We start from the raw sequence: 12,163 nt of genomic DNA on the forward strand, positions 1-12,163 counted from the left end.
GCTTCTGGCACGCTCTCTGTGTCTGCGGCCCGGTTCACATGACGGGCTACATCATAAGGTCGATCGGGGGTTTTTTGGTGTAGGAGTATTGCTTGAACACAGTCACTTTGGTTTTTAAATTGTGGCTTATGATTCAGCGTGTCCGGCAACCTAGCCAGTTGAGTTTTATTCAATAAACTTCTGCTTAAGGCTTAGCATATTGTGTGAACAGAGTCTAAGGAAACGGATTCTCCTCTCCGCAAACTTTTTTCACCCTAAGGCACCAAACATAAAACGACTCCTTTCTTAGCGTGGTAAACGTAATAGGATTATCATCGGGTTCTGCGCGTTGTGTGAACTCAGCCGTGGTTTACCCGGTGGGGCAGACTGGCGGGTCAAAACCTCTCCGCTTTTTAAGGCGACCACAGCGCAACCGTTCCTCAAAGGGGCAGCCACTGGCTCTGTTCGCGCCAAGCCAAGGTATGATTTATCCACGACCTTTGGCGGGGTTCACACAATTCACTAACCCAGGGAAGGTAATTTCCCGACCACAGCTGGCTAAATTCCCGCACCAGCTAATCCCAAACCCGACAAATCCAGCGCCGGGTTGCGTGTGAGGTTTCCCGCCCCGGGGTATTTAACGGGGCCTCCCTCCCTCCCAGGTAAGTGTGTTTTCGTCGCCGGAATGAGCCTGTTCTGGGTTCCCGAGGCAGCTGCGCTTGTACGCGCGCGGATTTGGGCGGGAGCGCGGCTGAAGGCGCGGAACTTGCGGGCTGAGCCGGTTCATCCTCTCGTTCTGCCCTCTCCTTCCTCCACAGCGGCGTGGCTTTGTCTCGAGCCCACTTCGAAAAACAGCCCCCCTCCAACTTGAGGAAATCCAACTTCTTCCACTTCGTCTTGGCTCTCTACGACCGCCAGGGTCAGCCCGTGGAAATCGAGCGGACGGCGTTCGTGGACTTCGTGGAAAACGACAAAGTAAGGATCGCCTTCCGCTTCTGGTCTTCTGTCCTCCCGCCTGCCTCGGTCCAACCCGCTCGCCTCTGCCTTTCCTCCCACGACGGGTGTAACACGATCTGTTGCGAGCAAAAAGGTCTTTCCCAAAATTGCGGTGGGATCCAGGCGGCTTCTCTCAAAAACGGCTTAGACCCTAAGAACCCGGGCTCCTGAATAATAATTCTCCTTCTCCTTCTTCCTGGGTTCCCTTTGCAGTTTTGGTCAATTTCGGTCTCGAGCTTAAAAGCTACCCTTTCCTCATTCCCTGGCTAGGAAGGGATTCCGCGCGAATCTGGACCCAAACGAGCCGGAACGGAGGGGAGAGAAGCTGAGCTTGATTTCTAACTGCGAAGGAGAACTTTTCCTCCCGTTGTGCTTTGGGACCGGGCTCGCCCCGTGTGCTGTAGTCCAGGGTTCCTCAACCCCGGCAACTTTAAGTTGGGTGGATTTCAACTCCCAGAATTCCCCAGCCAGCATGGCTGGCTGGGGAATTCTGGGAGTTGAAGTCCACCCATCTTAAAGTTGCGGGAGTTGAGGAACCCTGCTCTAGTCAATTTCACCCGCAGTTCAACGCGCCGGGTCGTTCCTCCCTACATCTACGCCCTTATGAAGCCTGGACAGGTTTTCTTCGGAAGAATAGGGGTGGATTTAGGACTGCAGTCTTGACTTAGAGGGTTTCTCTTTGGGGGAGCCCACGCGGGAGGGAGAAGGGGTGATGCAATCAGTCAAGAATATCCATTTAGATACTTGTGACTTTCCACTCTATTGGCCTTGCAGTTAAGGTATCCCTCAGTTTTTAAACTGACATTTATTACTTGATCGGGGGTCCCGACAGAAAGAGGTTCAATTGCCCGATTTGCAGTTTCTTTTCTCTGCCTCCCTTGGATTTTTTTTTTTGGAACAGGCACTACCTTGTCTCTGAAATGACTGTGTCCAAAGTCCACCTTCCCAGTTCAGTGAAGTTTCAGAAAGAAAAAGAACTTGCCCAACACAGCGGTCCCTCTCTTCCTGGTTATTTTAGCAGGACCCAAACCACAAAATATCTCCCCTTGCAGAGGGTTGATATGAAACTGGCATATCCGCCACTTGAGCTATTGACAGAAGAACATAATGATCCATGCCAGTTTGGAAACATCTGCCTCGTTCTTCAGGGTCCTCTCTTCTGCAAGTCTTAAACTGGGGCAATATTATGGAGGTTTGTTTGGGAGCAGAGCCCGCTGAGCACAACAGAACTGACTTCTAAGTAAACTCTGTCGAGTTGCAAGAGTTACTTAATTAGTCTTAAAAAGGAATCTCCTGAACCAACCATATACTAAGTTTTCATTGAGCTTAGAGGCTGTAACTTGTAGAACATATTAAACCTCCAACTTGTTACGGGTGTTGTGTGTCTAGTTTATAATTCAATATGCTGTGGGAGCCCAGAAAATTGGATTAATTGAATGAACCATGATTCAGTTATCCATGGGTAAGGATCGACAAACACAGTTATTGGGTCTTTCTGCTGAACAAGCAATAGGAAAGATTGTGCTACTGCTATGAATTCTATGGCAGCAAGAACTAATGAATTGAACTTGCTTCTGGGAACTCTCTAGCTGGGTTCACACATCCCAGTAACCATAATGTGGCTTGTTTAGATTTGGTTCATTGTGTTGGGTCAAGCCCACCATTGTGATGTATAAGCCATGGTTTCTGGCAGTGGGAACTCAATCTAATGATTTAGTCAGCCACAATTAAGGGTTTAGTGTGATATGTGAACCCAGACTCTGAACCATTTTTCTTTCACTTCTCAGGAACAGGGCAACGAGAAAACAAATAATGGGACACACTACAAATTACAGCTTCTGTACAGCAACGGTAAGTCCTTCTCCAGCCCACTCCAAACAAAGGGCCTTGAAGGAGTAAGCTAATTATCAGGGTTAGCTTTCCCCAACCTGGTGCCCTCCAGGTATGAAAAAGGTAAAGCCACCTATCCTCCTGGTGATGTCACGGACACAACTATATCCTTCATGGTCATGTCTGTGTAGTTTTCTTGCAGCAGTATGGAAATTCTGTGCTGTTGCCTTTCTCTGAGAATTTCTTTTCCTGTTTTTTTTAACTGCCTAGTCTGCTCTAAGTCTTGGGCTTTTGTGCTTGCCCTCCGTCCAAGTATTTAGCCAGGTCTGACTGTGCTTATCTTTTTGCAGTCAGAGGAAGGTGCTAATATACTACGGTTCACTGGTGTATTTGGCTGAAACTTCCATCATCTGTAACTTGTATGGACATTATGCTGGCTGGGCATGATGGGAGGGGTATTCCAATATTCCTGAAGGTGTCTTCCAGTATAGAAAGCACTAGATTGGGGGAGGCTTAATGACTGATCCTGCTGCCATCAGACAAGGAGGGGTATGTATGTATGTATGTATTTAATGGTAGAGTTGGTCCACTAGTCTCCATCAGGTGGTGACAAATGTGAATATATGCATTAACATACACAGTTGTATGAATGTGGAAAGCATGTGTAATGTGTATGTAGTTTTGATCTCTCCCCCTCCCCCCGTTTATGCCATTGTTTTGAGCCACTTTTGGAATGCGGGTTTAGGAAAGTTACAAAGGGAGGCAACCTTGGGGGGAGGAACACTTTTCCAGGTATAGGGGTTGAGTGGCATTATGCCTCCCTCAAACAACTTGAAAAAGACAACAAATGGATAAGATCACCCAAAGAGCCACTCTTGCATCTCAAGTCAGTTTCAGTGTGGATGCTACCAGCATCATTAGCAACAAATTCTACTGTACAAATCCAGACTGGAGTTTTCTTTCGATAACGAAGGGATTTTTGCATTACTCTTTTTGGAGAGCTTAAGCACCCTGCCTATCTAGTAAAGAACCAGAAAAGATTGCTCATTTTTTCTAATAAAGATATTCCACGGTTATAACTGGATTTATAGAATACACTAAGTGAAAAATAAACAATCACAGTTTGGGTTAGCACATTCTGTGAATGTAAGCAGAGAAAGAACGGATAGGGAATCTATTAGTCATGGTTCAGTTTGATAATTTTAGGTGTGGGACTAGATGGTTTTGTACCAGGAATGGCAGAAGATGAGATCCAGATGTAATACTTGGACTAGAGCCAACGAAATCAGTGAGGCTTAAGTTGGTTGTGAATAGCCTAAGCTCCATTGATTGTAATGGGTCTATTTGAAGCAGCATCTAGCCAACTTTGGTTGACCTTAGAAATTAAGTGGACTGACTCTAGTTAATACTGGGGTGAGAGAATTCCTGGGAATTCTGGGGCTGTTGTTTAGACTGGGAACAAACTAGCAACTCCTGGGAAAGGCGGTGGCCAATCATTTTGGTAACTGCTGAAAAGCTGCATGGAGGCAGTCAAACTTGATTCAAGGTCAGTTTTATTCTTAAGTATTCAAGTATGACTTAGTTTGGATCCAATTACATGTTATGACTTTATTAAAAACATGGTAAGGCAATCTGCCTGCATTTTGAAGGCCTTCTGATTCATTCTTCTGAATGACATCTGCCCCAAAGTCCTGCCTTGAGGTCACCATGGAAAAAAGGGAGAGGGAGGGAAGAACAACAGCTTGGAAGGAATGGAGAGAAATGTGGGCTGATGGATAATGTTGAAAAGGAAGGAGTTATTGATACATAGTAACTATTCTTAGTCTTGATTATAGCTCCCATAACCTATAATTGTCATCCACTGAGTCTAGGTGGTCCAGGTTGAGGAAGGTGGATGTGATGGATCATGTGGGTGGCTGTATATGAATGCAATATATATGTGCTTTAGTGCCATGCACTATGGTATCTCCTCCCCTAAACAGCTTACCTGTGAGAGAAGGCAGCCTGTAGTGGGGTCGGTCGGTCGGTCGGTCGGTCGGTCTGTCTGTCTGTCTGTCTGTCTGTCTGTCTGTCTATCTATCTATCTATCTATCTATCTATCTATCTGTCAATCATCTAAAAGATGAAAATGGGTGCTTGGCTGGGGAACAAATCCTTTGAAAAAAACCACATGTTTATCCTGCTCCCATCCCTTTTTCTTCCTGTTCCCTGTAGGTGTCAGGACTGAACAAGATCTATTTGTCAGACTCATTGATTCAGTCACAAAACAGGTGAGATTTCTGCTCCTATCCTTTAACCTCAACCTATCTTGTTATTCAGAGAAACAGTCACCATCTCTTAACGGGGATAGCCTATATCTTCTATGAAAGCTGCTTCAAAGGAAGGTTTCTAGGTAGCACTTCACTTGCAGTGTGCAAAAAGACATTCCGCGATCTGGTACTTTTTGACCATACTGGAACTGCAGCTCCCAAAATCCTGAACTCTAAATGTATCTGGAGGGGGCAACGTTAGAGAAGGCTCTTCTGGAAGATTTGCAATTCCTAGGCCTGTTTTTACTTTCTTAGCTCTGCTCAGATTGGTAAATCATGAGAGAAAAAAGAGTGTCTTGCTTGTTTTAAACTGACTCACCCACGTTCTCCATGTTGTTATAGCCCATCACCTACGAAGGACAAAACAAGAACCCAGAAATGTGCAGAGTTCTACTCACCCATGAAGTTATGTGCAGGTAAGACAACATTGTTCCTTTATGTTCATGATGCCGGCATGTGATACAATCACTGTCCAGTAGCTAAACAGGCCTAGTTGCCGACGTTGCCGAGATGGGTGGCCAGCTGGAAATTGTTAAGGTAGAAGAGAAATGGGACATATTTGGATGAAACTGTGACAAACAATTTTCACTGGTGTGAAGGCTAATTACCCAGTCAAGGGGATGAGAAGGTCACCTCATTAGGTAAAATCTGGAAGTATTAATAATTAATGCTATAAATAAAAATTTTAAAACATAATGTTTAAGAAGACAGTGGTAAAGTGTTCTCCTCTCTGAAGATCTCACTATTCAGTCTGGCATTCACTAGGTTATATTTGAGTTTAATGTCCTCTGTTTTAAGCTTTCCTGAGAATGGGGAAAGAATTCCAGGGAAGTGTTGGAACCCTAGATGATATTAAGCCAGATGATCTTAAGACCCTTCACCCAACTCTTGGCTAGAGGTTCTGCTCTGTTAAGGGACTGGGATCTTTCTAAAGAGAAGCTTTAATCCATCTTTTCCTTGATTTTAATATAGCAATTTAACTTTCACAACTCTGGCTTCTGAATTAGTGTCTATACATATCTGCATGCATGCCTAAAGTCACATGAAGGCTGTAGTTCTATCCTCACATCTCTGGTCTTAGGGCCGCCAATTTCTGAGCTTTGTCCTTTGTCATGGTTGCCCCACTTTAGCGAGGTATGAGTCTGTTTGCATTTAATGCACCAGCGGTGCAGTTACATCCTATGCGTGTCTACCCAGAAGGAAATTCTGCTGGGTTTAATGTGGTCATACTCAGGTAAGTGATGTATACTGAAACAAATCAACAAACAAAAATAAATATTGGGTGGCTTTAGCAATAACAACACCTTTTAATTTTTTCCTTCTTTTTAGTATGACACTTGGACTATGATATATGATGGATCTGTTAGACAATATAGTGCCATACAGTGCTCTGCAGAAATTTCTTCTTCTTCCTCCTCCTCCTCCTCCTCCTCCTCCTCCTCCATCTGATGAAAAATAGATTGCTTCCTCCCCTCACCCCCAGAGAGGAAATGTCAGTGAAATGCTATTGAGTATCATGTTCCTGCTTCCATTAATCCAAGGTGATTAAGTAGGATGCAGGAACGTTCTCCTTCTCCTTGGACAGTAACTTGTCTAGTAATCTCCAGTCTCCTTGACGGCCCCAGTTCCCTAAAATTTCATTGGGCTTTTCTGGATCAGGAAGTAAGGACAGTCAAGGAAATTGCAGACTGATGGAAAGTTGTAACAGGAAATATCATCAGGATATGACAATATCTTTGCCTACTCTCGGGGGAATTGGAAGACTGATTTTAGCTCATGTTAATTGGAAACATTCAGATTAATGGTATAATATCTTCAAAATTAACTCACTTTTAATTCACTATTTTTACAAATTGAGTGGTGGGCATTCTTGCTTTTCAGGTGCTTCTTCTCAGGCATACTTCTCTAAGATGGTTCCTTCTGGAATATATACAGTATGTATGTAAGCTGTAGGGACTCCTCTACCCTTTTAGAAGGACTTCCTTGGTTCAAGTGGAAATGTATGCCTTGGAAAAGGTGCAAATGCAATGAATTAAGTGACAGCATTAAGAAAATTTACTCAGAAGTTAATCTCACTGGTTGGGTTTACAAAGCATAGCAACTGTGTTCTCCTTTTGAGTTCACACAATATATTGAATCCAGAACTTGGCAGACAGGCTGGGTTTGCATAACAAAGTCACACACACCCAACCAAGATTAGCATGTTAGATGTATGCAGGTCACTAGGTCCTTAACTAACTTGGAAAAAAGTATATTTAAAGAACCTGCCTTTTTGTTGAATAGGATTTACTCCTTAGTAACGGCAGCACATGCTGAACTGGATGAAAGTTTTAACTTATGTGATCATACACACAGAGCTAAATGCATACCTATCTGTATGATACACATGCTGAATGCAATGGAATTAAGCTTGGAGAAAATTATTTAACCATGGTTTGTTGACTAACTTCCAATCTGTTGGTTTTGCTATACCATATGCCCTAGTTTATGAAGCAAAAAGGCTAGGTTCACCAGTTAAGATAATCCAAATCAAATCAGCTGCATTATGGTTTAACACTGTAGGACTCCAGCTCGTTATTGCTTAAAGCAAAAGGAAAGATGCATTACGAATCCAAATGGAGCTTTTTCTCATCTGATTCTAAAATGTTTCCAAATGGGTGGCTGCATTTTTGTTTGCTGGAAAAAAACAATTAAGGTCTTGAGGTAATTTAAAGGTTAACCCATTTCTTATGGCATAAACTATAGGAACCCACAGTTTGTGAATGTTTATGCCAACCTTCTCCAACCTAAGACCATCCAAAGGTGTTGGATTCCATTACCCATGATTCCCACTCCATGCCAGCCATTGTGGTGGCCTTTTAACTCATCTACCAGATCTCAGATGCAAAACTCCACATCACCACTAGACGGCAGCAAAGAGAACCTGAAAACTCCAACTCTTAGCTGCCACCTTGTGGTCTTGCAGTAGGAGTCTGGCTGCCTTTTTTTAAGCAATAGTGGAGAGTATAGGTCTTTAATTGACTTGCAAGGTTCTGTTAATGTAGCTTTACAATCAAGTAGAATTAGTTCTGGTTGTGTTTCCTGCCTGGTCTACCTAGTAAAGCCGACATCAGTCTTGCAAGTCTGAAAGTACAACTCCCCCCCATCTCCTTTACAGCCTGAGAAATCAGGAGGGTCCCTTCTGAGCCTCTTGCCCCACCCACAATCCAGGTGTGGGCTATGCTGTCTCTCATCTGACCATACCCTAGGCAGTGTCTCTCAGCCTAGGCTCTCAAGGTCTTTTTCATATGGCAGTGTTCCTCAACCTTGGGAACTTGAAGATGTGTGGACTTCAACTCCCAGAATTCCCCAGCCAGCATGGCTGGCTGGGGAATTCTGGCAATTGAAGTCCACACATCTTCAAGTTCCCAAGGTTGAGGAACACTGCCATATACCATTACATCACTGAGCTTGGCTTTCTTCTTGCAAAAGTTTAATCACCAGACTAAGTAACATAGTCAGTACAAGGAAGTGGGGTTTGCTGAACAGTTCGGTGTGACAGCTTGTCCTCCTTAACATGGTTAGAGTTGTAGTTGGTGTGCCTGTTTCTGATTGACCTTGCTTGGTTGCATGATTTATCTTAGATTGTTCCTGCTTATTGTGTTGGTTCTCCCTTATCGATGCATTGATTGCCGGGTGAGCATTAAGGAATAATAAAAGCCAGCAAACCTTTGTGTTGAAGCACTGGCCATGTTACCTAGTTTAGCAATGAAATGTTTGCAAGAAGAAAAACAAGCTCAGCTAACATCAAGGTCCCAACAGCCCCTTTTTAATTCAGGTGTCCTTTATCAACATACATTTATTTTCTGAGCCCCCTGTGTCACTAAGCTCTGTGAAAAATGTAAAAATAACAAAGGCCCCATCTCCAGACTTCCAAACTACAGACAGAATATTTGATCTCCAACCCACATTTAATTTTACCCAAATGTGCTGATGTGAACACCTCATCGACATTATCTAGTCCCTCCTTAGGCAGGAAAGCCGGGTAGGTGACTTTGGGCCAGTCGCTCTCTCTCAGCCCACAATGTCAGGCTTGGGTGACAAACCAGTTGGTCAATTCCAGTCACAACCAATGGATCAACATTTGGTTGATCCGAAAAAAAAGAAAAAGAAAAGAAAAGCGGACACTGCACATGCAGGAAAAATACTAGAATGAAAAAAAAAACCCTCTCTCATACCCTGGAATTACTGTTTCTGAAAGTTTTGCCCGGGGGAGTGGTCTTCATAATCAAATAGCTGGCATAATAGCACAGATCCAGTGAAAATAAGAAACTAACCCTAGCTTATGTGTGTGAGCACTCGGGAACGACTGTCTATAGTTTTTCATATTGTTCAGGGTTTACTGTGTTTGTTCACCACAACATTCATACCCAAATTTGCCAGATCGACATCTGTCCATATCATCTTCAGGACATCAATTTAATCTACAGTCCTCCAGGTTAGTGGAGAGAATAGATGTTTCGTTGGTATACCACCCATTCTGCTACAGAACAGTCTCTTTTCTCAAGCCAGATGAGTTTGTGTGTGTTTGTATGTGTGTTTTGGTGAAATTTCCAGCTAGTCTAATGTTTCATTCCTGGACAAGGTAGGGCTATCTCAGCTTCCAGGATATATGAAGGTGTTGCCTTGTCTGGATCTGTTTCAGTCCAGCTTTAGGCTTAGTTAAGGGACAAAGACAATTTTGCTTCCCTCTATAACAGTGTTGTCCAAACTTGGCCACTTTAAGATGAGTGGACTTCAACTCCCAGAATTCTGGGAGTTGAAGTCCACTCATCTTAAAGTGGCCAAGTTTGGACAACACTGCTCTATAAGATAGGGGGAATAAGTTCTCATTGGTTCTGTTGGACTCTGAGTGGCTTTTGGGGCACCTGGTTGAGATGGAACTTGGAGAACTAAAACACTCTGTTTCTTATGATTGCTTCTGTGTTTCGGGGGCATGATTTCATAAGACGTTGCCAAGGGAATCTCTTAAATCCTTCTGGTTCCAGGCTGTCCCCTATGCTATTTAACACATATGCAAAAGCACTAAGAGAGATTGATAGGAGCTGGGGGTTTGATGCTACCAACATGCTGATACCACCCAATTCACTCCTTTTTGGCTAACTCTAAGGAAGCAACAAGATTTCCAAATCAATGTCTGATGTTAGAAATGGATTGGATGAGGACAAGCAAATGAAAATCTAATCCATTAAACAGTGGCGCCTTTTGTCAATCAAACGGCTGGTCAGGGAATAGGGGATTCAAGCTGCAATGGATGGAATGATATTTTCTTTGAAGACTAAAGCTTGCACTTGGGTATTTTGGGGACTCTGCACTGAATCTGAAGGCTTGGGTTTGATGATGGGCAAGAATGTATTTGCAGTTAGCTAGCCTCCTTTTCTGGACATGTCAAATCGGGTCACAGGAACATATATGCCTTAGCTATATTTATTTATTTGTTTATTTATTCATTTATTTGTCTATATTTCGAATTTAGACACCGCCCATCTCACGAGGAAGTGACTCTGAGCGGTTTGCTGTCTGTCTGTCTGTCTGTCTGTCTGTCTGTCTCTATCTATCTATCTATCTATCTATCTATCTATCTATCTATCTATCTATCTATCCATCCTCTCTGCTAAAATTTTTCTTACTGATTTGTTTTTGTATATGTAGTGCAATTAGAATTTTAAAGTTGTAATGATTGCTCTTGCTTTATCTGTGTTTTATTGTCAGTCTCCTTGGGCACTGTTGTTACCGAAAAGGGGAACTACAAAATTAATAATTAACTAATAAAGAATTCTGGTTGGCTAGAAGCAGCGAGAACAGGTTCTCAGCCATAATTGTTTGCAATCTAAAATTCAATGGAAAGGAGAGAGAATTTTGGTGAAATTAGTTCCTACCTCATTAGTGCTTCTACATTTTCAGGGCTCACAATCTACTCACCTGTGGTTTCAGTAAAATTAACTCTCAAGTGAAGTATGCTTAAATTGTCTGAGATCATTATACTGATTTAAAACAAAGGAAGACTGATGAAAATGCCAAAATAGGTGCAAGGGAAAAGGTTAGGCCTCCTCTGAAATGAACTTAACTTCTGGTGATTTCAAGGATATATTTATGTAGGTTTCCATACAGTAACACAGAAACAGTTTCCCATCATTTTCTCCCAGGATATTGCTTTTCAGCTTCTCATTATAACCTACAACCTTGAGATTTTTCCCATCCATGTATTAATCAGGTACAACCTTGCTTAGATTTCCAAACCAGTGAAGATTGTTTAGTTACTGCCATGTAACTGGGCACGGTTCACACCCAATCAAATCCCACTGGAGAGTTAAACCCATCTTTAAATCATTCTCATTGAGCATAATTTAGTGTTTTGTTTTTTAAGAAGTAGCAAGCAAGCAAAAAAAAAAAGTTTGTTAAGACTTTGCGAGACTTAACAAGCCTATTTTGTTTTAAATGCCCCTCCAAAACTCCCAAAAATGGGGGGCAGAAAAAATTGGCTGAAAAAGAGGCATAATTGTTTTGCTGCCATCCTACCTGGAAGCTAAATGAAATAAAATGTAGCCCCTGGCTGGAAAACATGGCTCCTTTATGCAGTAGCAAACGTGACATTTCATGGGTTCAAGATTTAGCTTTATGAGATAACAAGCAATTAATTTGCGTCTCCTTTAGACACAAGACTCATATTTTGCATTTTACCTGTTGACTTCTTGAGAACGTAGTCCAGTTTTAAAACAGAGATGCTTTTCCGAAGGAACACTGTAGCATAAGTATAACTTTATAGGATGATTAGAAAACAAGGCGGAAAGAGGGTTTGGAATGCAAAGTTTTTCTTAGAATAATACCAAACTGAGGCTGGCATTTTCTCTTCACAGATTTATGATTATGTGACACACTGCACAAATGCTATTTCCTCCATCTGTTTTGTTCTTATATTTGTCCAAACAACCTGTGTTTAAAGCCATGGGTGGTGGTGGTGGTGGTGATGGTATAAGAATTTAACATTATAATTATAAAAGGGTTGTTTT

General features: G+C 42.6%; 1 protein-coding gene across 1 annotated transcript in view; it reads left to right on the forward strand.

Annotated features, from left to right (window-relative positions):
• Window positions 1-12,163, forward strand: part of EBF2 (EBF transcription factor 2) — a 237,515-nt gene that overhangs the window by 6,075 nt on the left and 219,277 nt on the right. The window contains exons 2-5 of the mRNA XM_088151946.1: window positions 798-954; window positions 2,763-2,826; window positions 5,020-5,075; window positions 5,457-5,530. Of these exons, the coding sequence (XP_088008072.1) occupies window positions 798-954; window positions 2,763-2,826; window positions 5,020-5,075; window positions 5,457-5,530 (351 nt within the window). The remainder of the gene's footprint in view (window positions 1-797; window positions 955-2,762; window positions 2,827-5,019; window positions 5,076-5,456; window positions 5,531-12,163) is intronic.

The sequence above is a fragment of the Python bivittatus genome, unplaced genomic scaffold (assembly GCF_059951505.1).
Source record: "Python bivittatus isolate LINGU-HERP-01145 unplaced genomic scaffold, Pbiv_v1 ctg000680_np1212, whole genome shotgun sequence".
In the NCBI taxonomy this organism is placed as follows: domain Eukaryota; kingdom Metazoa; phylum Chordata; class Lepidosauria; order Squamata; family Pythonidae; genus Python; species Python bivittatus.